Raw genomic sequence first — 26,454 nt, forward strand, 5'->3', positions numbered from 1 at the left:
GCCTATGTCTGATCCTGCTGGCCAATCCCAGTGCAGAGAATTTGATGTTACAATGCTATTCAGACTCACCTAAGAATTTTCCTGATAGACCACACTCTAGTCACTGCCCCTACTCTGCATTCCCTCTGCGGTTATTTTTTTCGGTTCTCCCTGCTGTTTTCAAACCTCTGGTTCTTGGCAGGTACCAGAAAGACACATAAAGAAACTCGCACAGTCTCTACGCCGGGGCAGTTCTTCCAGGTGTGTCCTCACCTCGGCAGTGAACCTCTCTGGAAAGTCTGGCATTTGTGCCCACACTGCTCACATCAGGGAGCATCGAAGGGACACTACAGTAACGTGGAGAGGTCTACTGGGGTCCCGGGAGGGCCCCAGCGAAGTTGCAGGCATTTCGAGTCTAGGTTGAAAGAGAAAAGAGGGCTCCGGAGGCCTCTAGCGAAAGACTGGTCGTTCTGTAGAACTGAGGCGGATTCAGCTGCGTCTCCGTACCTCCTCCGTCACCCGGTAAAGTGAGGCCAGACCACGTCTCTTCGCGGCCTCGTCGCCCCGCCCCAAGGCCATTTGCTCCGCCCTCTGCCGCCAAGCGAGGGACCCGGTGCGGTAGACTAGGGCCCTTCACGACAGTCCGGGCGCTTTCCGGCTCGCCTCGCAGGTGCTGATGTGTCGGGGAGGCGGGGCTTGGGGGAGCCAGTCCCTGCGACGCTCCCTGCTCCGACGTGCAGCTGTGGTGGATCTAGCTCCCCGAGGCCATGGGGGTGTCTGCTCGGTCCGCGCGGGCCCAGCCCCACTCTGGTAGGCTCAGAACCCCGCCTTGTGGCTGTTAGAGAGGGGCGCTGGTTTCAGAGGGATGGAAGCGGGAACACTGCCCTGTGGAACCCGGGGAAGACTTGGTTGGGAATAGGCTTGTAGAGATGTTGCAGTCTTTGGCTTTGGGGTGGCTATGATATTCGGGGTGCTTTGCGGTTAGGAGGATATAGTCTGAAAAAGATTCTGGGGCATTGGGGGATCCTGGAGGAGGGGCTGCACTGCAGGGATGTTTCGGTTAGCCAGAGATCAGTGGGAGAACCCAGGTTGGCAGGAGCCTGGGACTGTGATATCTGGAGAAGCCTGTTTTAAAGCATCACCACCCAAACGCGCATTTCTCTCTCCACCTATTGGTTGCAGATAAAGTACAGAAAGACAAGTCTGGACAGACCTCAGGGCCCCCTCAGAGCAGCCGAATGGGGAAACTCTTGGGTTTTGAGTGGACAGATGTGTCCAGCTGGGGGAGACTGGTGACCCTGCTGAATAGACCAACGGATCCTGCAAGCCTGGCAGTCTTCCGTTTTCTCTTTGGTAAGTCCACTTTGGGGAGGGGCAGTGTGGTTGGGGGTGGGAGAATGACAATTGTCCCTTGTCCTTTTCTTGGCTACTTACCTGCTTAGTAGACTTACCTTGCTTTTCCTAAGACCAGAAGTTACTGATAATCTGTGAGAGGTCTTTGTGAACTTTAGGATCGAACCCAGGTTTGTCTCTTCCCATTAGGGTTTGGAGGCCAGAAATGCTTTGATCTGAGGCTATAGGAAATACAGAGTCAGAGGAACAGGAACCCGTATTATCTGTGGCATGAAGTTGCCCAGTAACTGCTTCAGAGAAATGGCAGGGGTGACAGGGCAGACATTCTGGCTATGGCTCTCTAATCCAGAGTCTAACTCATAGACCACAGCACATATGCTTGGAATGGGTGACAGATACAGTGACATTACTTCCTTTAGCCCAGTGGTTCTCAACTGGGAGCGATTTTGCTCTCCTAGGGATATTTGGCAATGTCTGTAGACATTTGTATTTGTCACAGCCTGGGATGGGGGACAAGGGGAATTGTTGGCTACTGGCGTCTACATAAAGCCAGGGATGCTGCCGAATGACCTAGGATCCACAGGATAGGCCTCCCAGCAAATAATTAACCAGCCCAAACTGTGAATAGTCCTGGGGTTGAGAAATCCTGCCTTAATGGAGCTGGCTTCCTAACCCAAATGTGCTGGTCAGATACTGCCAAGGGCTCCAGGAAGAGAAAGAGGTTGAGGAGCACCACCCCAGAACCCATTCTCTCTCTTTTTTTTTTTCTGATAGGCAAGAAATTGATTTATTAAGATAGGATGCTTGTGAGAGATGCAAGCAGGCAGGCAGGGAGGCTCTGCCCCAGAGCCCTTTCTGTAGCCAGTAGGACAGACCTTTACAAATATGACTATCAAAACACGAACAGCTTTTAGAGCATTTTGTACGCTTCTCTCCCTTAATCGTCTCTGAAACCCTGCACAATACGAGGAGCCCCCTTTCCCACATGGGGAATTGGCTCAGTGAAGTGCAGTGGCTTTCTGATCACACAGCTGGTATAATGCCCAGCACAGAGTGAATGCTCTGAAATTATTGTTGAATGAATTCTTTTCAGGGTTAGGAAAGAAGTCTGACTCTGGAGCCGGGTGTGCTCCCCTGTATTCCAGTGTGTCCCGTGGCTCCCTTTGCTGAGGCCTGACGGCCCCTCCTCCTCTGCCTTCTCAGGGCTGTTGATGGTGCTGGACATTCCCCAGGAGCGGGGGCTCAGCTCCCTGGACCGAAGATACCTGGATGGGCTGGAGGTTTGCCGCTTCCCTTTGCTGGATGCCCTGCAGCCACTGCCACTTGACTGGATGTATCTTGTCTACACCATCATGTTTCTGGGTGAGGGAAACTGTAGTCGAGATGGGAGTATTGACTGGCTTTCCTAAAACCCCTGAAATACAAAGCATGCTGGTGAATGACCAGGGTCCTCCTTATTTCACTTCTGTTGTGATTTATAACTTCATCCTGCTGACTTGGGTGATATCTGAGCTATGACCCTATAACTCTTTTTAAAAATATTAAAATAGGAGTTCCCTTGGAGTTCCCATCATGGCACAGTGGAAACGAATCTGACCAGGAACCATGAGGTTGTGGGTTTGATCCCTGGCCTCACTCAGTGGGTTAAGGATCTGGCATTGCTGTGAGCTGTGGTGTAGGTTGAAGACACGGCTCGGATCTGGTGCTGCTGTGGCTGTGGCATAGGCCAGCAGCTGTAGCTCCGATTTGACCCCTATCCTGGGAACCTCCATATGCCCCAGGTGTGGCCCTAAAAACCAAATAAATAAATAAAATAAAATAGTAGTTCCCATTGTGGCATAGTGGAGATGAATCCAACTAGCATCCATGAGGACTCGGGTTCAATCCCTGACCTTGCTCAGTGGGTCGCGGATCTGGTGTTGCCGTGAGCTGTGGTGTAGGTTGCAGACACAGTTTGGAGCTGGTGTTGCTGTGGCTGTGGCCGGCAGCTGTAGCTCTGATTCAACCCCTAGCCCAGGAACTTCCATGTTCTGCAGGTGCAGCCTCCCCCCCCATAAATAAATTTAAAATAGCATTTAATTTTAATCTATTTTTACCTGGTTATAAAATGTCTGATGATTTTTCTTGGTCACACCCACAGCCTGTCCCAGGGGAGCTGGGCCTTTGACCTCTTAATCCTCTCCCTCTCAAATCCCAGGGGCACTGGGCATGATGCTGGGCCTGTGCTACCGGATAAGCTGTGTGTTATTCCTGCTGCCATACTGGTATGTGTTTCTCCTGGACAAGACGTCGTGGAACAACCACTCCTATCTGTATGGTTTGCTGGCCTTTCAGCTGACGTTCGTCGACGCAAACCGCTACTGGTACGAGTCTGGGGCAAAGAGGGAGGGGTTGGCTGCATCAGGATGGTTACCAGAGATAGGAGCCTGGTGACATCCTAGAATCTGTCCCAGCAAACGTATTTTTTTCTGCTTTGCTTTTTAGGGCCGCATCTGTAGCATATAGAAGTTCCCAGGCTAGGTCGAATCAGAGCTGTAGCCACTTGCCTACACCACAGCCACAGCAAAGCCAGATCCAAGCCACGTCTCTGACCTACACCACAGCTCATGGCAACGCCGGATTCTTAATCCACTGAACGAGGCCAGGGATCGAACCTGTGACCTCATGGATACCATTCAGATTCGTTTCCACTGAGCCACAATGGGAACTCCCCAGGCCAGGGGTTGAAACCCGCACCATAGTAGCGACCCCCAAACCACTGCAGTGACAATGCTGGATCCTTATCCCACTGCATCACAGGAGAACACCTGAAAAGTTCCATTTTTATGGGGCTTTTACACAATTTACAGAAACACTCACCGCTTTACTACAGAGTTTCCACATGCTAAACACTATGCTAAATAAACACTTTTAGTTTTTCCACATTATAACCCCTTGAGGTCCATAGTGCTGTTTCCTTTTTATAGATGAAGAAACTAATGCTTAGAGAAGTGAAGGATTTGCCTGAGGTCTCCTAGCAGATGGTGAGAGGCACAGGTGAGACTCCAGGTCTCCTTAATTACAGACTCCAGTGCTCTTGCCCACAAGTGTAAGCTGCCCCTTTCTTAGCTCCTTTGCTTAGTCATTGTCTTCTTGAAAACCTGCTTTGCTTCTGTCTCTTCCCCAAAATACATCTGATTCTAGTGGGCCGGTTTTATCAGTTCTCAGCCTAGGTAAGCTGTTAGCAGGTACCCTCTGGCACTAGATCCTGGCATCCAGGTCTATGACATGTCAGTTTGTCTTGGGTATTGAAACTTTTTAAGAAATGCACTATATATATTTTCATGAACCTTTGGCTTTTCAAATGTTCCCTCAAATTCACTCTTTTTCAAATTCAGTCATATCCCAGAGTTCTTGTTCTGGGGCAGCAGAGATGAATCCGACTAGCATCCATGAGGATGGAGGTTCAATCCTGGCCTTGCTCATCTAGCGTTGCTGTGAGCTATGGTGTAGGTTGCAGAGGCAGCTCAGATTCTGAGTTGCTGTGGCTGTGGTGTAGGCTGGCAGCTGCAGCTCCAGTTCAACCCCTAACCTGGGAACTTCCATGTGGCACAGGGGTGGCAAAAACAAACAAACAAACAAAAAAACCTGTCATATTCCAGCATTGTAGTCTCTTTCCTAATTTGCTTCATCAGGACAAACTAATTTGCCAACTAACGAATGCTAAACACTACACTTTGGTTGGTATAACTCACTAGTAATATTTCTGTTATAACATGAAATAAAGACTGGTACAACATGCTGGTTTAATTCTAAAGGGCCTCTGAATATCCCAGAGAACCAGAGATGCAGGAATTGTCCTGGGATAGAGAAATTATTACATTTAAAAAGCACAACAGAGAGCGTTCCCGCTGTGGCTCAATGGGTTGAGAACTCAGCTAGTATCCATGAGGATGCGGGTTTGGTCCCTGGCCTCGCTCAGTGGGTTAAGGATCGGGCGTTGCTGTGAGCTGTGGTGTAGGTTGAAGAGGCAGCTCAGATCTGGCATTGCTGTAGCTGTGGTGTAGGCCGACAGCTGTAGCTCCGATTCCACCCCTAGCCCAGGAACCTTCACATGCCCCGGGTGTGGGCATTTAAAAAAAAAAATCTCAGTGGAAATGGGCTGAGATGAAGAAGCTCCCCTCTATCCTCTTCTCCCTCCTGCAGGTCTGTGGACGGCCTGCTGAGCAGCCGGAAGCGGAATGCCCACGTGCCCCTCTGGAATTATGCTGTGCTGCGTGGCCAGGTACAGGATTTGGGGAAGGAGGGAGGTGTTCTTGACAGCCATTGTCTGCAGACTATACTCTACTTGGCCTTCTTGGATCTTCTCCGCTTCCTCTTTTACTGGAAAGCTGGGCAGGCTTTTCCCTGTAGAGCTTTGTTCCGATAGATTAGAATCCTCCTGAATGAAAACCCTGTCTGCAACCTACGCCGAAGCTTGCGGCAATGCTAGATCCTTAACCCACTGAGTGAGGCCAGGGATCAAACCCGCATCCTCATGGGGCTTTTCCAATTCCCGAATCTCTGGGGTCCCTCAGTTGGTCAATAGAAAGAAGAGAGCTTTGTTCCTGCTAGATTAGAATCCTCCTGAGTCACGTCTGTGCTTCCCTGACTTTGCTTGGTGCCTACAGCATTGGTAGGAAGTCAGGAAATACTTGTCGGCAGAGTAAATATCCAAGATGGGTGACCAGAAGAATGGCTCTAATCTTCCTTGGACCCTGAGCTGAGGTCAGAACTTACTTGTGACTGACTGTAGAGAACTAAGTTCCGACTCTGTTTGGACATTACTTTTGCATGTTGTGTTTGCAGATCTTCATTGTGTACTTCATTGCGGGCGTGAAAAAGCTGGACGCTGACTGGGTGGAAGGCTACTCCATGGAGTACCTGTCCCGGCACTGGCTCTTCAGTCCCTTCAAGTGAGCAGCAGGGCAGTGGCCTCATGTGGCCCGCATGTAGAGTCGGGGGCTGGCCTCCCTCAGGTCTGTGGTTGCGGCTGCTGTTCCCACTTTGCCTGAATCAGCCATGTGCTCCCCTCTGCCCACTCATGTGCTTACTGAGCAGAAGGCAGAGCTGATGATCAGAAGATCTAGGCCTTGCTGCTGCAGGAGACCTAGAGTGTGGGCACAAATGAAGGGAAGAGAAAGAAAGGAAAGGAAGGTGCCAGCGCTGGGTGACATGGTGAATGAGTCAGTGCCCTTGGCAGTTGCCGTGGTGGTGCCTCCTAGGTTGTCACCTTGGCCTCTTCCCAGCATCCCTCAGCTGGTGTACCAAGAAGTGGGACATTCAGCACCCTGCCCTAACAAAACCATTAGTAACTTTTTTTTTTCTTTTTAGAGCCACAGCTGAAGCATATGGAAGTTCTCAGGCTAGGGGTCGAAATCAGCTGCAGCTGCCGGCCTCCACCACAGCAATGCCAGATCCGAGCCGTGTCTACAACCTATACTGTAGCTCACAGCAACACCGGATCCTTAATCCTCTGAGCGAGGTCAGGAATTGAATCTACATCCTCATGGAAACTAGTTGGATTTTTAACCCTCTGAACCACAACAGGAACTCCCATTGTTACCAATTCTTTAAAAAAAATCTTCCTCTGACTTCTCTTCCTCCATTTTCTTCTTTCCTCTTGTCACACTTTTTTCTTTTCTTTCTTCCATCCTATTTCTGCGTTCTTCATATTTGACATCATTATGTTAGTCAAATGTTCCCCTTTTCTTTTTCTATTTTTTTAGGGCCACACCTGCAGCATATGGACGTTCCCAGGCTAGGGGTCAAATCGGAGCTGCAGCTGCCAGCCAATCCCGCAGCCACAGCAATGCCAGATCCGAACTGCATCTTCGACCTACAGCGAAGCTTGTGGCAATGTCAGATCCATAACCACATCCTCATGGATACTAGTTGGGCTCATTACCTCTGAGTCACAATGGGAACCTCCTCTTTTCTTTTTATTGGCCTCACCTGTGGCATATGGACGTTCCCAGGCTAGGGATGGAATCTGAGTCAACAGCCGAGACCTGTGCTGCATACCAGATCCTTTAACCCACTGCACTGGGTGGGTCCTGCTGGGTGGGTCCTGTGGCCGGGACAGGGCAGCAGAGGGACATTTGCTGAGAGTGTGCCATGAGTGCTGCCACCTGACTCTGTCCTTGGTGTCCACAGACTTGTGTTGTCCGAGGAGATGACGAGTCTGCTGGTGGTGCACTGGTGTGGGCTGCTGCTCGACCTCTCAGCGGGTTTCCTGCTCTTCTTTGATGCCACAAGATCCATCGGCCTCCTCTTCGTGTCCTACTTCCACTGCATGAATTCCCAGCTTTTCAGCATTGGTCAGTGCCTACTGTCTGGTGGGAAGTAGGAAGCCACAGGTGTGGGGGGATGAGCCAGAAGTCTGTGTGGGAGTGAGAGATGGTGATGGGGACAGGCACTGAGCCGAACCAGATGCAGTCTCTGTGAGATGGAAACAAGGCGGAGAGGCTTGGGCTTCTAAGCTCAGCTAGTGTGTTGTGTAGTATCTCCTGGAAGTATTATCCTCGAGTTAAGAACTTCTTTCCTGGAGTTCCCATTCTGGCTTAGTGGGTTAAGAACCTGGCTGGTATCCATGAGGATGCAGATACAGCTGGGATCCCTCGTTGCTGTGGTGTAGGCTGGCAGCTGCAGCTCCGATTTGACCCCTAGCCTGGGAACTTCCATATGCCAAAGGTGTGGTCCTAAAAAGAGAAAAAAACAAGAACAAATTTTTTCCTGGCATTCCCTGGTGGCTCAGTGGGTTAAGGATCTGATGTTGTCACTGCTGTGGCATGGGTCCAGTCCCTGGCCTGGGAACTTGCACACGCCATGGGTGCGGCAAAAACAAACAAAAAAACCCCACTCTTTTTGTCCACTTAAGGGTACCTGAGAGGCTTCCTGGGGGCGGGGTTGAGGGGATTATCCACGTTTCCACCAGCCAAACTCCTGAAGTGCTGGTTTTTTCCCTGCTTTTCCAGGAATGTTCCCGTATGTCATGCTGGCCAGCAGCCCTCTCTTCTGCTCCCCCGGTTGGCCTCGGAAGCTGGTGGCTCACTGCCCAAAAAGGCTGCAAGACCTGCTGCCCCTCAGGATTGCCCCTCAGCCCAGTGCCTCCTGCATGTACAAGAGGAGTCGGGCCAGAGGAGGCCAGAAGCCAGGGCTGCGCCATCGCCTGGGTGCCGCCTTCACCCTGCTCTACCTCCTGGAACAGCTCTTCCTGCCCTATTCCCATTTCCTTACCCAGGCAGGTCGGGGCTGGGGGTTAGCTTGGATAGTGGCAGAGGCAACAGCAGGAGGGAGAAGGCGGGTCTGGCCTTGTAGGCCTCTGTTAGTGGAGGGTGGCAGGAGCTCGAGGACCAGGGCGCTAATCCCTGCTACCCTGCCTCCTCAGGGCTATAACAATTGGACGAATGGGCTGTACGGCTACTCCTGGGACATGATGGTGCACTCCCGCTCCCACCAGCATGTCAAGATCACCTACCGTGACGGTCGCACCGGAGAGCTGGGCTACTTGAACCCTGGGGTGAGATGCCTGAGGCTGACAGCTTGCCGGTCTTCAGAGCCCCTCTTGAGTTTTGGGGTCTGGCTTGTTCCTAAACACAAAATCACTTGGGTCCCTTCTGCCCTTTTTCTGGAGCCACATGGAACCTTCTGTTGGGGGGTTGAAAAAGGGCAGTGGCATTCACTTCCCTGAATCAAGATGAGATTTAGGAAAGGTGAGCACCACTGGCTTAGTGACGAGAAATTCTTCCACAAAGGTTTTGGCCCGTTTTTTTCCCTTTTCTTTTTTTCTTCTTTTTTTTTTTAGGGTTGCACCTGCAGCATATGGAAGTTCCCAGGCTAGGTGTTGAATCAGAGCTACAGCTGCCAGCTTACACCACAGCCACAGCAACACAGATGAGGGCTACATCTGTGAACTACACCACACCTCACAGCAACGCCAGATCCTTAACCCACTGAGCAAGGCCAGGGATCGAATACACATCCTCATGGATACTAGTCAGGTTCATTACCACTGAGCCACAGTGGGAATTCCTGTTTTGTTTGTTTTTTTTTTTTTCCTGGTCCACACTGGCAGCAGGCAGGGATCTCTTTGTGCTGTTGGCAGTGCACGACTGGTCCGGGAACTTGAAAACGAGGTGGGACTAATGTGGGGGTTTGGGGCAGGTATTCACACAGAGCCGGCGTTGGAAGGATCATGCAGACATGCTGAAGCAATATGCCACTTGCCTGAGCCGCCTGCTTCCCAAGTACAATGTCACTGAGCCCCAGATCTACTTTGATATTTGGGTCTCCATCAATGACCGCTTCCAGCAGAGGTGGGCAAGGGGAGCAGAGAAGGGGGAAGAGTGAAGTCCAGCTCTTTTTGCCAAGATGAATAGCCCATGCTCCCCAGTATTGTCTTGCTTGAAAGGCTGTCCTCTGATGCATGTCCCTGTTCGCCTGGTTGTGGGCATAGCTGATTGCTTCCAGCAGGGGGCACCATCATCCTGAAGAAAAGGATTTCTCACTGCTTTGGAAGCTGTTAACACAACTCTTCTCAGGTGGCCACTAACCCCCATTCTTCCCAGTGCTCCAGAGTCTCCTTCCCCTTCTCTCTGTCCCAAACTGGGAATAACATGCTGACATAGGCTGTTTCTTCTTTCTGGAAAACCATTTTCCCTCTATCTGGGGACAGTGATAAACAGAACCAGAAATTCGGCTTAGGGGGCTGTGGATTCCTTAGGACACGGTTTTCTTCCCTAAGGATTTTTGACCCTCGCGTGGACATTGTGCAGGCTGCCTGGTCCCCCTTCCAGCGCACACCTTGGCTGCAGCCACTGTTGATGGGCCTGTCTCCCTGGAGGACCAAGTTACAGGAAATCAAGAGCAGCCTGGACAACCACACTGACGTGGTCTTCATCGCTGATTTCCCTGGTACGGAGGGAAGCAGGGAGGCTTTGCTGTCTCTCCTGGCTTCCTCAGCCAGGGACGGGGCACCCGGTGGAGGGGGCGGGGCCGCTCCGGTGGGAGGAGTGTTTTGAGAGCTGAGGGGCGGTGGTGCCTAGTGAGTTCACGCCACCATGGGGTGAGATGGAGGTTTCTGTTGCCCCTGGTAGGGCTGCACCTGGAGAACTTTGTGAGCGAAGACCTGGGCAACACTAGCATCCAGCTGCTGCAGGGACAGGTGACCGTGGAGCTGGTAGCAGAACAGAAGAACCAGACTCTTCAGGAGGGAGAAAAAATGCAGGTATTTTACTGGAATTAGCAAAGATAGAGGAGTTCCCATTGTGGCTCATTGGGTTAAGAATCTGACTAGTATCCATGAGGATTCGGGTTCAATCCCTGGCCTTGCTCAGAGGGTTAAGGATCCAGCATTGCTGTGAGCTGTGGTGTAGACTGGCTGTTGTAGCTCCGATTTGACCACTAGCCTGGGAACTTCCATATGCCGTGGGTGAGGCCCTAAAAAGACTGGGGGGAAAGAAAAAACCAACAATAGAAAAGTTTAAGTGAGTGGGGTTGATTATTATAGACTCAAAATGCCTTTTTTTGTTGTTGTTGTCCTTTTTTTTGTCTTTTTTTTGCTTTGTAGGGTTGCACTCGAGGCACATGGAGGTTCCCAGGCTAAGGGTCGAATCGGAGCTACAGCTGCTGGCCTACGCCACAGCCACAGCCACAGCAACTCGGGATCCTACCCTCGTTTGTGACCTACACCACAGCTCACAGGAACACCGGATCCTTAACCCGCTGAGTGGGGCCAGGGATCGAACCCGTAACCTCATGGTTCCTGGTTGGATTTGTTAACCACTGAGCCATGACGGGAACTCCAGACTCAAAATACTTTTAATATAACAGTGATACAGTGGGGGCTCAAAAAGCAAGGGCCTTCTGGGGCTGTGAATAACCTCATTCATGATTCTAGAGGTCAGTTCCTATGGATTCCAAACCACAAGAAAATATGTCAAGGGCGGGGTGGGGGGGGTGCGCGGCGGCGGCGGCAGGTGGCAGGTGGGCAGGGTGGAGCGTAGGGAGGCTATAGGCCGTCCGGGGAAAGGCTGGAGGGTGAAATTTCTCCCTTACTCCCTTGTCAGTTGCCTGCGGGTGAGTACCATAAGGTGTATACGCTGCCTCCTGGTCCTTCATGCTATATGTACATCTATGTCAACACCACAGAGCTTGCCCTGGAGCAAGACTTGGCATATCTGCAAGAATTAAAGGAGAAAGTAGAGAATGGAAGTGGTGAGTATCTGAAAACTGGGGCTGATCTAGCCCACTTTACAAGAAGTCAGGGTTGTGAATGAAGATCTAGCTGTTAAAGAATGAACTTGAGGGGTACCCGTTGTGGCTCAGTGATTAACGAACCTGACTAGTATCCATGAGGACACGGGTTCAATCCCTGGCCTTGCTCAGTGGGTTAAGGATCCGGCATTGTCGTGAGCTGTGATGTAGGTGGAGGACGCAGCTCGGATCTAGCATTGCTGTGGCTCTGGCCTAGACCAGTGGCTACAGCTCTGATTGGACCCCTAGCCTAGGAACCTCCATATGCTGCAGGTGCAGCCCTAAAAACAAACAAACAAACAAAAAAAAGAATGAACTCAAATCATCTAGCTGGGGAAAAGGTAGTTCTAAGAGAGTGAACATTCTCACAGTGATTCCTCTTTTTGCCCTCTTGGCAGAAACAGGGCCTCTGCCTCCGGAGCTGCAGCCTCTGCTGGGCGGGGAAGTAAAAGGGGGCCCCGAGCCAACACCTCTGGTGCAGACCTTTCTCAGACGCCAGCAAAGGCTCCAGGAGATTGAACGCCGGCGAAACGCCTCCTTTCACGAGCGACTTTTCCGATTCTTGCTGCGAAAGCTCTATATCTTTCGCCGCAGGTGAGTTTTACCCACAAAAGTACCATGTTTTGGCATCAGATGTTTGCAAGCTGGGTAACTTTTCTCTGGTGAGGGTAACAGTGGAACTCTCCCAGGAAAGGACAATCCAGTGCCAAACCTCTCCTTTTTCTCCTCTCCATGCTCCCCTCCCTGATTAAATGGGAGAGTAAATGATGTGTCTGATGGCAAGCTGTGTTCTTCCACCTCACCTTGTCTCCAGCCTCCTTGTGGGTTATTCCTACCCCACCCTGGAATCGTCTACCAGACTGTTTATAAAGAGAGGGGTCCCTTCCAGCTAGGATGTGGGGGTCACTGGTCCAGGAGGCAGGAAGAGTCTTATGTATGCCTGGGCGAGAGGAAGTGGAACCAGGTGTCCCCTAAGGGCTTTGGCAGGAGTTCATGTGCTGAAACAGGAGTTTGGATGATGCTTTTCTCCTCTTTTCCAGCTTCCTGATGACTTGTATCTCACTTCGAAATCTGGTATTAGGCCGCCCTTCCCTGGAGCAGCTGGCCCAAGAGGTGGCTTACGCGAACTTGAGACCCTTTGAGCCAGTTGAAGAGTCGAGTCCTTCAAACACAGAGTCTTCAAATCCTAATCCTCCTGAGCCAAATTCGGACCCTGTCCACTCAGAGTTCTGAGGGAGGCCAGATGTTGGGGAGAGATGTAGGAGCTGCCAGTCACAGGGCCATTACCTATGCAGTGGACATTTGAAAACATTTTCAGATTTTTTAAAATATTTTCTTCCTTATCTATAGCTCTCATAAATTCAGAGAGGACAGTTTAGAGGAACCAAGGAGGTAAAGCAAAGATAAGATTTATCAAGCCCAGGTTGAGGGGCTTGGGGCAGGGGCTTAAAAAACAATGGGAAGGAGTTCCCATCGTGGCTCAGTGGTTAACGAATCCAACTAGGAACCATGAGGTTTCGGGTTTGATCCTTGGCCTTGCTAAGTGGGTTGGGGATCCGGTGTTGCTGTGAGCTGCGGTGTAGGTTGCAGACATGGCTTGGATGCTATGTTGCTGTGGCTCTGGCGTAGGCTCGCGTGTACGGCTCTGATTGGACCCCTAGCCTGGGAATCTCCATATGCCACAGGTGCAGCCCTAGAAAAGACACACACACACACAAATGTGAAAATGGCTTTCTAGGGTAAAGGAGTAAGAATCAGGTTTAAAGTGACTGGCTCCTTGGGGAAGGAGATTTAAGGTACCATGAGGAAAATAATAGCAGACTGTTCTCAGTGTTTGCCATGTGCTGGGCACTGGGTGAAGCGCTGTGCCTGCATTATTACATTTAGTCCTTAATGGCCATTAGTCCTGTCTTACAGTTGGAGAAACTGAGGCTGAGAGGTAATATAATTTGCTCAAAGATACCCATCTAGTAAGGAATGGATTGATGGTTGAACCTCGGTCCTGCACCCTGCCTCTTGTAATTTTCAGAATCACTGACAATAATTCTGAGATAATGCAGCTTAAACCTTGTCTCCTTACAAAGTATGATTAGGATGGTGATCAGGTCTTAAAAGCACACAGTAATTTTCTCTTCACTGCAATTTTGTTTCCTTCTTTGTTCTTAGTATTTATATAGCCAGTATGTTTCTCACTAGCAGTTATGAGCATAGTTAGAATAGTACAAGGTTCAATAAGGAAATTTAGATGATTAGTAATGGTATTTCTATAAAAATAGGCTTATTATCTAGCCTTTTGTGAGCAGGAGGTGACGTAAGATTTAACTTAACATGGTGAAAGATTAGGTTTGGATGTTGAAGGTTTGTATGTGATTCAGGAAGATCCTCAATTCTGTGGAAGTTCAAAGGCCTACACTAGACTAGGAAGTGAGAATGCCTAATTACACAAAACAAAACCAGGGGTTTCCATCACGGCTCAGTGGAAATGAATCTGACTAGCATCCATGAGGACACAGGTTTGATCCCTGGCCTCGCTCAGTTGGTTAAGGATCCGGTGTTGCCGTGAGCTGTGGTGTAAGTCGCAGATGCAGTTCGGATCCTGAGTTGCTGCGGCTGTGGCTGTGGCTGTGGTGTAGGCCAGCAGCTGTAGCTCTAATTTGACCCCTAGCTTGGGAACCTCAATGTGCCACGGGTACGGCCCTAAAAAGACAAAAAACAAAAACAAAATGAGCCCCCTGCTCTGGGGCCTCATGGTCCCAAGACAGAGACTGGCAGTAGCCTGGCAGTGCCAGTGACTTTGATAAAGGATTGCATCTCTTTTCAGGCATCTCTTCCCATGCCCCGCCCCACCCAGTCTCAGGGCTCTTTCCTAGGCAGCTGCCTTTTCACCACATACTTGGGGTGATTTATGTCTGCTCCGTGGTTTCCAGTCATGCTGCTGCTTAGGTTTCTGTCCTGTGCCCTAGAGCTGTATGTCCAGCTCCATCTGGATATCCCACAGAGCTTTCAAACTGTCCAAACAGAACTTGCATTCCTCAGACCTGCTTCTCCTTTATTAGTGAATGGTGACTTTTTTCCCACTGGGCCGGGCTGGGGATTGAATCCATGCCTCAGTAGTGAATTGAGCCGCTGCAGAGACAATGCCAGATCCTTAACTTGCTGTGCCACATTGGGAACTCCAACTTTTTTATTTAAACCAATCCCTGAGTAATCAGCCTTGACTCTCCCTTTCTCGCATTCCTTTTTTTTTTTTTTTTTAAAGAATCTAAACTTTTTTGTCTTTTGGTGTTTTTGTTTTTTTGGCTGTGCCTGTGGCACGTGGTAAATTTTCAGGCCAGAGCGTCACACCTACACCTCAGCAGTGACAACACCGGCTAGGCCACCAGGGAACACCCTTCTCATTCTTGAGATTTCAAGTCCCATCAATTCTACCTCTGTTGGATCTGTTGAATTCATCTCTACTACCTCTGTTCTTTCAGCCTTTATACTGGAACCTAGTTAGGGATAGACTAGAGCAGGCCTGCCATGTAGTTGGGCAGGTTGGGCCTGAATAAGGGTACCCCAGAGGCCACAGGGAGCTTGGCAGCAAGTCCTTCTGCTTCATACCAGGCATTTGGTGGGTTAGCAGTGGTTATGTCATAGGGCATCTCACTAACTGAAAGCCAGCGTGGCAGGCAGTCCTTTGCCAGTAGGTTTGGCTATCCTTGTTCCCCCCACAACCCCTGCACCCACATTTTACTAAGAATAGCTCTTCACTTTGGGAGGGAACTCATGCAAAGGTACTTTTCTAACACAGGCATGGGTGCTGCTTTCCCACAACTGTGAGTACCACCTGTCTCCTTATCTAAATGAAAATATTAGGGATGAGGTCAAGATGCTAGTCTTAATAAAGAAAAGCTGATAATTGGAGTAAATCAAGGTTATTCAAATTTTGGGCATCCCCAGGCTGTGGATCTTTCGTGTTCTTTTAGCCAGAAGGCCTTGCATCCTGTCCCCAGCATTTGGATCATTTGTCCCTGATCAACATTGTGCCCCTTGAAAACCCGAGAAAAGCATGAAGTGCTTTTTTCAGCCATAATCACCTTCACCCCTTGCTTCTACTCTTCTCCCTGAGCTGGTTAATCCCTATCCCAGGGCTGGTTAGGATAAACCCACCATTTAAGGTTACCCTCCATAGGCAGACTGAGCTGGGATCATCCTGGCAAATACTGAATTGAACCTCAAAGGCCATTACTTGTCTGGTGCTGCTTCACCAGCCTACGGGCACTTAATCATCCCCCTCATTTAGCCAACAATGGTTGCTTATCTTTTGACAGTAATGCAATGACATCTAAAAGCTTTTTGAAACATTCTGGAGCTTCTTAATGTCATGCAAAGTTGAAGTCCTCAAGTTTCAGAGTACGTCAGTTTTCATTGACTCTTTAAAATTTAACCTTGCCTTTCCTCCCAACCTGTTTCTAAACTTTCAAGCCTCTAGGCAAACAGGTATAAGCTTTCCTTAGACCACTAGTTTTCATACATGCTGTGAACATATGCCAACTGGGTCCTAGGCTCAAGGTTGGTCCAAGCTCTATGGTTAATGAACCTGTTACACCAACTGCCACAAATAAGCCCTTGGAATTTGTATTTTCACTAGTTTTAAGTATATCTCATTTTAGCTCACTTACTGTGTAAGATACTGAAAACTGGTCCCTCACTGCTGTCTACTGTTTTCAAACTAGTATCTACTAAAGATCTAACCTGCAGCCTTAAACGCTTATTTATGTAGAGATCAAAACTTAAGGCAATAAACTCTAAAATTTCTAGAGATGAAAATCTGCTTAAATTTTTGAAAATAAACATCACTGCTTCCACATTATACTCAGTGGTTCTTATGCCCTTATTTTCTTTTTTAGGGCCACACCCACAGCATATGAAGTTCCCAGGCTAGGAGCTTAGGGGCAGAAGCAAACCACAGCTGCCTGCCTAGCCACAGCAAAGCAGGATCTGTGCCACATCTGCAACTTGCACTGAAGCTCATGGCAACATTGGAACCTTAACCTTACCCACCAAGACCAAGGATGGAACCTATGCCCTTAGTTTTAAACACTGCTGACGGTACAATAGTGGCAGCTGCAAAAGGGGATGAATTTTATCCATTTTGCTGGTGAAGAAAAGGGGCAATGCTGGACAAACTGAAACCAAAACTTAAATCTTTTTCTTAATGCTAGAAATAGGATTTACAAACCTTTTAAATGCCTGCAGTTAGGGTTGAAGTGATTTCTGAGCCATAGGTGGGATTACAATTACTCAGGGTTTCAACTCATATTCACGCCAGAACACTTGACAACAATAATGGACACGTTAAGGTAGAACCTAGCATTTTATTTAGATCTTCATTAAACTGTTGGAATTGAGAACCAGACATACGTAATAAACCTCCAAAAATAGATCCTGAAAGGCACTTTCTGCTTAGGGCAAGCAGTCATGGAATAAGCATGTAAACAAGCTGGCTTCTCTGTACCACACCAGCCAAGTCAGCTTTCTCCATGGCCAGCCGCACCAGCTCTGCCCTCCCTTCTGTTAACACCAGCCAGAACCCCTGTAGGTCTAACCCAAGGTTTTTCTGTAGGACACCTTGGCCTACCTGGGAATGCTGGAAACATGTTAAAGGAATCATGGTGTTGAGGAAAAAAAGAAAACTCTTTTAAAAGCTGCCATCTGAGGTGATGGCTTCTCTGTACTTACGCCATACCCCAGAATACAATAAATAAGCAATTAGAAAATGTTCAAGTATGAAGGGATTTCCTCCTCCCCGCCAAAAGCACTGCTCTCTGAAGGAAGCTGGTTTCTCTGTAGCTACACCAGCTGTTCAGAAAGCTCATTGGACCTGGTTTTGAAAACAAAACAAAGTTAAAACCCTGGGAGGAATTATTGTGCAGTGTGGAGTACTCAGTCTTTCTTATAAAGAAAAAAAAAAGTTATCTGGTACCAAAGTGTGCAACCTACAGACCCTCAGGTACTGCCCTGTGACTTCTCTGTATGATATCACAAGGGTGCCAAGTGCCTGTTTTTCTAGAGCTAGGAGTTGGTGGTTTGGCTAGTGCTGAAACCATGCATAGGATTGGTTTACTAAATAAAAACCTTATTACGTACGTCCTCCAAAAGACAGCTGAAAAGTGGAGAGATTTTGATTTGGTGCTGTTTAAAAGAGATGGCAATTAAGAGCATAAGCACCAGGGAGATGGTTTAATGGTAACTGCCTTTTTTTTTTCTTTCTTTCTTATGTCAGGCTAGAGCTCCAAGTGGAACTTGCGTTACATGCAAGAATGACTGGATAGGGAACACTCCCTGACAAAGAGCTACATAATTAGAAATGGATCAAGTTATAGGGAGGGTAAGGGAAGGCTTCACATTCATAATAGAGCTCAAGACATTACAAATTCATGCTGACAGGGCTGTGGCATTGCCAGACAGAGGCTATAATGGAACTACAAGTACTTTACGTGCACATTACAAGGACATTTTCAGCATTTGGTGGGAAAGTCAATGCAATTAGGATTTTAGAAGGTTGGGTGATAGGGCACAAAGGTTCAATTTCAAAGCATTATGTACTACAGTGCTGTTGGTTTGTTTCTAGGCAGTTACATGGATCACCTATGCTCACTAAATTCATTATAATGGTGAACAAGACACCTAGCAAGCCCAACTTACAGTCCCCCACACAAGCTAAAATTCATGTCATTGACTAGAGAGTGACTGCAACTGATCAGGAGCTGAAAGAGGACAGGAAAATTTAGGAAGAAGGGCCCTTTCCCTCAGAGCTTGAAGGCTTCTCTGTAGCCTACGCCAACAAGTCTGGGGAAAAAAGGCTAACACTTTCAATACTTAAGCTTTTTGGGCACTTCCCATGGGAAGCTGTCCCTACCAAAGTGGCCATAGGCTGCAGTCCTCTGATAAATTGGCTTCTTCAGATCCAGATCCCTGGAATATACAAGTCCGTAACTTAATATGTAGCATTTAATTAAAATAAAGCAAAACAATCAGCAAGACTCATTTTCAAGACTTCTGGCAAATGAGTTCAGTTCTCTGGGGTATGCTAGGAAAAGAAGTTTGTGGCAAAAATGTTTGTTACTTTCCTGGTGTCCAAACTCCTTGCACAGTCCTTATTAGTAACTACAGTTCTTGTTTTTCCATCCCTGGCTCAACAAATATGAAAACTTGTCATTATTCTGAGAAATTCCAAGTGCCAAAAGCTCATCTAAAATCATCGAATACTTACCAAGATCCCATGTCCACGCCCTATACCACAGTTATTTTCTTTATAACAGCTGTGAACATCCAATATATCTGTACTAATTTCTTAAGTAAACATCCCTTAGGTAACACAAACACAAAACCTACATCAAATGTGGAGGACAACTTTCTGGGTAGTTAGTCTAAGCCATGGAGCACTACCATTTTAAATTTTTTCTAAAAAAAAAATCTAAGCCTTTACTGAAGGTAATTTTAAAAATGACATCAACACATTCTAAACTTAAAATGTTTCCCCACTTGAGTCTTCCTTCATACCTTCATCTTCTCAGATCTGAATATAGCAAATGTATACACATACACACCCACACCCTCATTGTTTTCCTCTAGCAATAGGCTTTTACCATCTTTACCTGACAATGACCCCAGGGCGGAGGTCAAAATTCTTCTTCACAATCTCTAATAGCTCTCTCTCACTCTTCTGAGAGGTGCCATAATGGAAAATGGAGATAGACAATGGATGAGATACTCCAATAGCATAAGAGACCTAAAAGAATTTAAATGTCAGAAGAGTCAGTGATCAAAAGACCCACACTTGTGTAATACACTGGTATTAAAAAAAAAAAAAAAAAAAAAAAAAAAGACAAGCACACTACTAAATATCCCCCCCTTACATGCTTTTTAATTACCCCAGTTATATAAAAGTATATACCTGAACAAGAACCCTTCTGCACAGACCTCCTTTAACAAGGGATTTTGCCACCCAACGAGCAGCATAAGCAGCTGAACGGTCCACCTTGGTGTAATCTTTTCCTGAAAAGGCACCTCCTCCATGAGCTCCCCAACCGCCGTAAGTGTCCACAATGATTTTCCGACCAGTCAAACCGGCATCACCCTGAAATTACAGGATTTAAATCACTTTATGCCTTTATGCCAATTCATGCCAGGAGTGCTTCTAGATCAGGCTTGTAAAATGCTTATTCAGTATCACTCAGCAAATATCCTCAGCAGCCACATGTAGGCTTCCAAAAAACCTAGAAGAAAGGTGGAAGTAGCCAAATTTTTTCAAGTAACCATGATAGGACTCAAAAAAGCAAGCAGAACTGACATTGTAAGGCCTTACCTGAGGCCCACCAATAACAAATCTGCCACTTGGCTGTAGATGATAGATTGTATCCTCATCAAGATATTTTGCAGGTACAACTGCTTTGATGACTTTCTCCTTTAGGGCATCTCTCATCTCATCAAGACAAACTTCTTCATCATGCTGAACAGATATAACAATTGTGTGGACTCTGATGGGAAGCACAGCACCTCGATCCTGCATATACTGCACAGTCACCTTGAAGGTGAGACAGATCATCAGAACATCAGTCTGTAAACAATACCTCTGTTCTTGGTTCTCTAGCCTAAGCAACAGTACAAAAAACAAATGCTGTTCTCTTAGGTTTAATCAAAAAACTTGCTGATCTGTGCCAACATAATGTGTATCTAATTTTATGATGCTCATCACTTACTTGAGTTTTAGAATCTGGGCGTAACCAAGGCAAAGTGCCATTCCGGCGTAGTTCAGCCAGTTTGGCATTGAGCTTGTGTGCTAAGACAATGGTTAAAGGCATACATTCCTCAGTTTCATCAGTGGCATAACCAAACATCAAACCCTAAAAAAGGAAAAGTCACCAATGTGATCAACTCAAGCTTTAGAATTTCATGTTATAAGACATACAAATAGACATCTATCAAGATACCTGGTCTCCTGCACCAATGTCTTCCTCATTCCGGTCAAGATGAACACCTTGAGCAATATCTGGTGACTGCTGCTCCAAGGCCACTAGCACATTACAAGTCTTGTAGTCAAACCCTACAAATGAAACAACAGTGTTTTGTTTTTCATTTTTTAAAAAGGGCCATACCAATACTTTCTATTTACAACAATTTTCTGTAATTCTAAATACTGCTAAAGAGATCAAATATACCTAAAACATAGTACTTTTAGAGGAAAGAATAAGGCTAGAACAAAAGAATAGTAAAAATTTACAAGCAAAATTAAAGATTTCTAGGATTTCTAGTAACACTCTAGACAGAGCTAGAGAGGGCTGAACTCATAAAACATACCTTTGGAAGAATCATCATATCCTATGTGCTTAATGGTTTCACGAACCACTTTCTGATAGTCAACAGCAGCTCTGGATGTAATTTCCCCAGCAAGAAGGATCATTCCAGTTTTAGCAACAGTTTCTAATAAAAAGAGAGGATCACACTCAAAAATCACTTTTATCAAGTAATTTTCTTGTTACCTTTTCATCAGTTGAAAAAGCAGTGTTCTGAACCTACCACAAGCCACTTTGGCATCAGGGTCCTGCTGAAGGTGGGCATCAAGGACAGCATCACTGATCTGGTCACAAATCTTATCTAATAAGAAAAAAAAAAAAATCCTGGTTCAATGTAACTGACTATTAAATGTAAGTATGTCATATCCCCTTCCCTATAACAACAGCTATGAAAATCTCTAAGAGCTTTCTTTAAAAAATTGTGGCAAAATGTATGGAAATCTTAACTGCTATACCTGTTGTTTAAATAAAGCACTGCTTCTGCAGAAACCGTTTGCCTGAAGAATAAATGCTGGATATAGGGCTACATGTTTCCTTGTAGCCTCACAAGACCACCAATTCAGTTAAGCCAGGAGAACACCTCCCATGTTTAATACATTTAAACTCATTGTGATTTATGCACTTTTTACACCTTACAAGGTGTAAGGTCTCTCAAAGTATTTTGAGGACTTAGAAAGTTCCCAGACAAAAATAATTTATTAAATAGAACAGCCACATAATTGAGAGTGATCACATGAAAGCAGAAATAAGTGGTTCCTCTTCCATGCAAAAGTATAGTGACTTTACATTATTAATTTTCAAAGACAACAGTACTTAAAAATTTTACCCTCCCCCAATTTAAAATCTGCACTGTAAATCAACCAACCATAAAAGTGAACTATTTATCTTACCAAGGTCTCCCTAACACTAAAGAAGGGCAATGAAAAATAATGTCACTTAAAGAGTTAAGTGATGAAAACAAGGACATTTTATGAACAAAGGGAAACAGCAATCGTTTTAAGAGTAGTTCAGGAGCAATTTGAGACCAGAAAATCTCCAGATATATTCTGAATCCTAGTTGATCCCCCCCCCACTGTATTGTCCTCTATTAAAAATTAGGAGGAGCAGAAATAACCCTTCAAACAACACCTAAGTTTTCCATAGCCATACAAAAAAAAAAAAAAAAAAAAAAGCAAAATGTGCACTGCACTCAAGCCAAGAGGCCCAAGATAATCTATTTATATAGGCCTGTGACTTTCAATTAATAAAAGGTGGGACAAATACACGTTAAGTCTCAGCACTGGGGAGAAAAGCAAAACCACCCAAATCACACCTGCCCTTCACTCATCAGGATCTCAGGGTTTGTCCTCTGGTATACCAGGAGGTTGCTCCTGGGATTGCATCATCGGCACAGTGGACTTACTAGAGAAATGGATCCTTAAGCCATCGGACTAGAAATCTGTCACTGTGGTCATTCTAAGAATGAGCTGGATCAGTTTAGTAAAATAATGATCTTCAGCAGGTGATGTTTTCTGGCTGAGATCGAAAGTTCCTGAAAAATCTTCACTCTTTCACGTGTAAAGTGATGCCCATGATGGCGGACTGGTGGACAAAGCCCGGAGGACATGTGGAGAAAAACCTTGCCTAACGGTCAGCCCCGAGGACTTTAAAAGGAAACCCAACGCAATGGCAGCTTACACTTTTAATTCATGCTTCCCATCCTTTTCACGCACTGTCCAAATAAGGCAGGCCTCCTCCGCCAAGCGCTATATTTAGTAGGAGGCTGTCACCTTGACGCAAGGCCATATACCGCGTACGGGCATGTCGCATTCTAAAGCGTGGCTCTGCCCGGAACCAAGAATTAATGAGAAGAGCAGACGCCCCGAGGCCCCGGGCGCCGATGTCGCCCGCCGGCTCCCTAGCCTAGAAGCCACACGCTGCGGCCAACACGTGGTTGCGGCTGCAATGCGGGGCGCGCGCTCCCGCGGGCTGGACGCGAGCACGCGGGGCGGGCCACCCACTCGAGGAGCTCGGCCCGCAGGGCGGGGAAGAGAAACTAGTGCCCTCCCCGGCTAGAGCACGAGCCGCCGCGGCCCCCGCCCTTCTCATTTTCTGGAATCTTCCGCATGCCGGGGCGCGCGGCCGGATGGGAGGGAGGGGAGAGGAAGGGGGAGGGGAGCGGCGGCCACGCGCTCGGTACCGCCGGCGCCACGAGGAAAGCGCGCGGCCGCCACTCTGCCAGCCGCCCGTCGGGCAAGGGCCACCAGCGTGGGCACCGCGGGCAACGGGTCCCTCCGGCCAGGCCCCGCCCCTCGCTTCGCCCCAGGCCCGGTCACCTCACCTGGGTGGCCTTCCCCTACAGACTCGGACGTGAAGAGGAACGTGCCCTCCTCGATGAAGGCGTCGTGGAAGCCGTTGAGCTGTCCGTTCATGGCGGTGGCGGTGAGTGAAAATGGCGTTGAGAAGAAAAGAGAGCAGCGAGGAGGATACTGCGAGACGCGCGAGCAGAACACCGCGTTCTTCTTGGCGCAGGCGGGCGGCGCGGAGCGAACGAGACGGCGGCTGGCGCGGCCCAGTATTTATACAGGGCGCCCGCGCGCGCCCGGCCCGGGCCCCGCCCCTCGGTGCCGCGCGCCAATGCGCCACTCGCGCGGGGGCGGGAGGGGGAAAGGGGCGGTGCGCCGAGGGGAGCTCGGGCCAAACCACTCTGCCAGGCAGGGGAAGGGAGCGGAGGTAACGCGCCCCTCCTACAGATATTTCGCCGTCTTAGGCACTGATAACAAGGGGTGAGGAGAAAGACGAGTGTATTGGGTCATCTCACGTTTCCCTGTTCGATGTGGGAGGAAGACCGACGAGGGCTTTACGGGCCTGCTCCCCCCCTGCTGTGACTTGGCACCTCCCTTCCGACCGTTGGCCCGGGCTCTCCGGCCGCGAGGTCGCGTCCCCCCAGCGGTGGTGGCGGGAATCGGCGGGTGTTTTGTCCTCTGGTTCTACCCGAGGGTCTTTCCGGCCGCCCGGCCTTGGGATGCCCGGGTGACAGGGAGCCAGTAGCCCATAGCCACGTGAAAGTGGCCATCTTTGCTGGTCAGCGTACGCTCCTTCGCATGGCCTTATGCCTCCCTGCCCTGCTCGCTGCTGGCGGCTGGTGGTCCTGCGGGGGGCCGTCCAGTTGCTAGTAATTTCTTGGTTAATGGTTCTGTGGTGAAAATGGCCGAAAAACAGAATAATGAGAGTTCTGGTATCGATTTCAATGGCTGCGATCCCCCTTCCGCCCCCAGCGCTGGAGTTTCTTAGAGAGGCCCTTACCCTCTGCGGACCCTACGGTGGAGGCCGCACTCGGCCCCTTGGGCGCCTGCCTTTTCTCCGTCGGAGAAAGGCTGCTCGCAAGACTGACCTTGCACTTGCTGACTTTCCTGTCTCGGAGGCGGAAAAAAGTCGATGTTAAGAGTGTTGTCTTCTCAGTCTTCTGTTCAAGAGACTGTTGAATATGGGGCGCGCGCGGGGGGGGGGCTATCCCTTGTGTGTGATTCAGCAGATCTCTTTACAAGGTGAAATGGTCCATTTCCTGAAGCTTTCACTTTAAAATGTCCACCTGCGTTTGTGTCAGTTTTGCCCATTAAAGGAATTATAGGGAGAGACAGAAAAAGAACAAAACCAAGCTTGAGCCAACGAGGGGCAGGAAGCCGGGGACCAATTTCATGGATCCCCGTTTGGAAGGGGCCCACAACCGGCGGGCGGAAGATGTCGCTTCCTCCCACACAGGGGCTGCGGCACCCGGGAGCAGGACCCGGGTCCGGGGTGTGGTGGGGGGAGGGGGGGCGGTTGCTGTCGCGGTGGCCCAGAGCACAAGAACAACGGGTTTAATGATATTGTTAGGGAACCGTCTGCTCTACGGATAGGATGCATGTTGCCCTGGGGAGGTGAAGGAGACCCTTGCAGCAAGCTTACCGCTCTGAGAATTAGGTAGATTCGGAAGAACAGTCTTCTCCACGGCCTGCGGGAAGCCAGGTGGGTTTGTCGATTAGGAAACAATGGAAACGCTTGGGCTATGCGAGGGGCTTTGACAAAGAACTTAAAGGGCTCATCTCTAGACTTGATGACCACAACCGTGGTTCCGCAAAACAGGGAGCAAGAAAAGGTTAAATCACCCAAAAAGAACAATATATATGTTGTTTTTATTTGTTTCTATTTTCCAAACTAACTTCATGGAAAGATGGCTGTGTAAGACTTTCATAATTTCTTGTTTGTTTGTTTTAGAGTAATTCACCTTTTTTTCTTTTAAAGCAGAATGCCAATTTGTTAATTTATAATGAGTAATAAAATTCCCAACTGAAACGAATTGCATCTGTAGGCTGGTCACTGCATTATTTTCCAGCTGAAAAATCTATATGGGAAGCCAGAATGTAATGAAAAAGTTATTTGATTAATATGGAGTCAGAACAAGGGGAATAAATTCAATGATTAGGTCATTAAACCCTGATACCCCTATGCTACCACCTCCAAGTGGGACTGGTCCTGCCAAAAAGATTAGAATCAGCTGTTCACACTTGCTTACCTATTCCTTGTTCTTAGTAGATGTAATTTAATGGTTAAGGATAGGGGTTTGGGAGTCAAGCTTCTGATGCTTATTAAGTGTTGAGCAAACAACTTACCCTCTCTATACCTCAGGGTCTTCAGTCTGTAAAACTGGAATAACAATAGCACTGTCATAGGATTGCATCATGGATTGAACAAAATCTTGCAGGTAAAGTCTTTAGCACAGTATCTAGCACATAATAGTTAGCTGTAAAAACCCTTTGGGGGCTTGCGATTGCTGATAAGATAAAGACCAAGAGCCCTACACAATCTTAAAGGCCTCAGTGTGATTTAACTGCTACTTCTTCAACCTCTTCTTGTGCCACTCGCTTCTGTGTTCTACTTTGTTTTTTGTTTGTTTGGTTTTTGGCCTTGCTGTCAACATGTTCCAGGACCAGGAATTAAGCCTGCACCACAGCACAGACCTAAGCCACTGCAGCGACAATCCTGAATCCTTAAGCCACTGCACCACAGGAGAACCCCTCTGTCTTCTACTTTGGATTTCTTTTAACAGTTAAATTTGTTAAGTGATTACTCTCAAAGCAGAGGACGTTTTCATTGATGTATATTTTTCACATTGGTCCCTTCCTCCAAGAGATATTTATGAGCTTTTTTTTTTTTTTTTTTTTGCTTTTTAAGGTCTTACCTGCAGCATATGGAGGTTCCCAGGCTAGGGGGTCGAATTGGAGCTACAGCTGCTGGTCTACAACTCAGCCACAGCAACAAGGGATCCGAGTCACGTCTGCGACCTATGCCACAGCTCACCACAACTCTGATCCTTAACCCACTGAGCGAGGCCAGAGATAGAACCTGCAACCTCATGGTTCCTAGTCAGATTTGCTTCCGCTGTGCCACAACGGGAACTCTAGTGAGCATTTCTGTCAGGCAGACCCAGGATTGGTGCTATGACAATCCAGAGCTCTAAGTGGGGGAGAAGCCTGGCTAATTGCTC

At 48.0% G+C, this 26,454-nt stretch overlaps 2 protein-coding genes across 2 annotated transcripts; one reads left to right on the forward strand and one right to left on the reverse strand.

Annotated features, from left to right (window-relative positions):
• GGCX (gamma-glutamyl carboxylase) lies at positions 625-18,069 on the forward strand. The gene is made up of 15 exons (XM_003354744.4): positions 625-789; positions 1,162-1,332; positions 2,536-2,694; positions 3,530-3,695; positions 5,518-5,596; positions 6,160-6,266; positions 7,507-7,670; positions 8,328-8,593; positions 8,741-8,872; positions 9,517-9,668; positions 10,097-10,266; positions 10,449-10,579; positions 11,421-11,568; positions 12,006-12,201; positions 12,648-18,069. Exons 1-15 carry the CDS (start codon positions 747-749, stop codon positions 12,838-12,840), a joined length of 2,277 nt encoding a protein of 758 aa, XP_003354792.1. The 5' UTR covers positions 625-746; the 3' UTR covers positions 12,841-18,069.
• On the reverse strand, positions 18,465-23,359 carry MAT2A (methionine adenosyltransferase 2A). The gene is made up of 9 exons (NM_001167650.1): positions 23,269-23,359; positions 21,172-21,249; positions 20,953-21,075; positions 20,586-20,698; positions 20,355-20,498; positions 19,961-20,179; positions 19,550-19,732; positions 19,251-19,384; positions 18,465-18,567 (listed from the first exon to the last, which is right to left on the reverse strand). Exons 1-9 carry the CDS (start codon positions 23,357-23,359, stop codon positions 18,465-18,467), a joined length of 1,188 nt encoding a protein of 395 aa, NP_001161122.1.

Source organism: Sus scrofa, chromosome 3 (assembly GCF_000003025.6).
Source record: "Sus scrofa isolate TJ Tabasco breed Duroc chromosome 3, Sscrofa11.1, whole genome shotgun sequence".
Lineage (NCBI taxonomy): Eukaryota > Metazoa > Chordata > Mammalia > Artiodactyla > Suidae > Sus > Sus scrofa.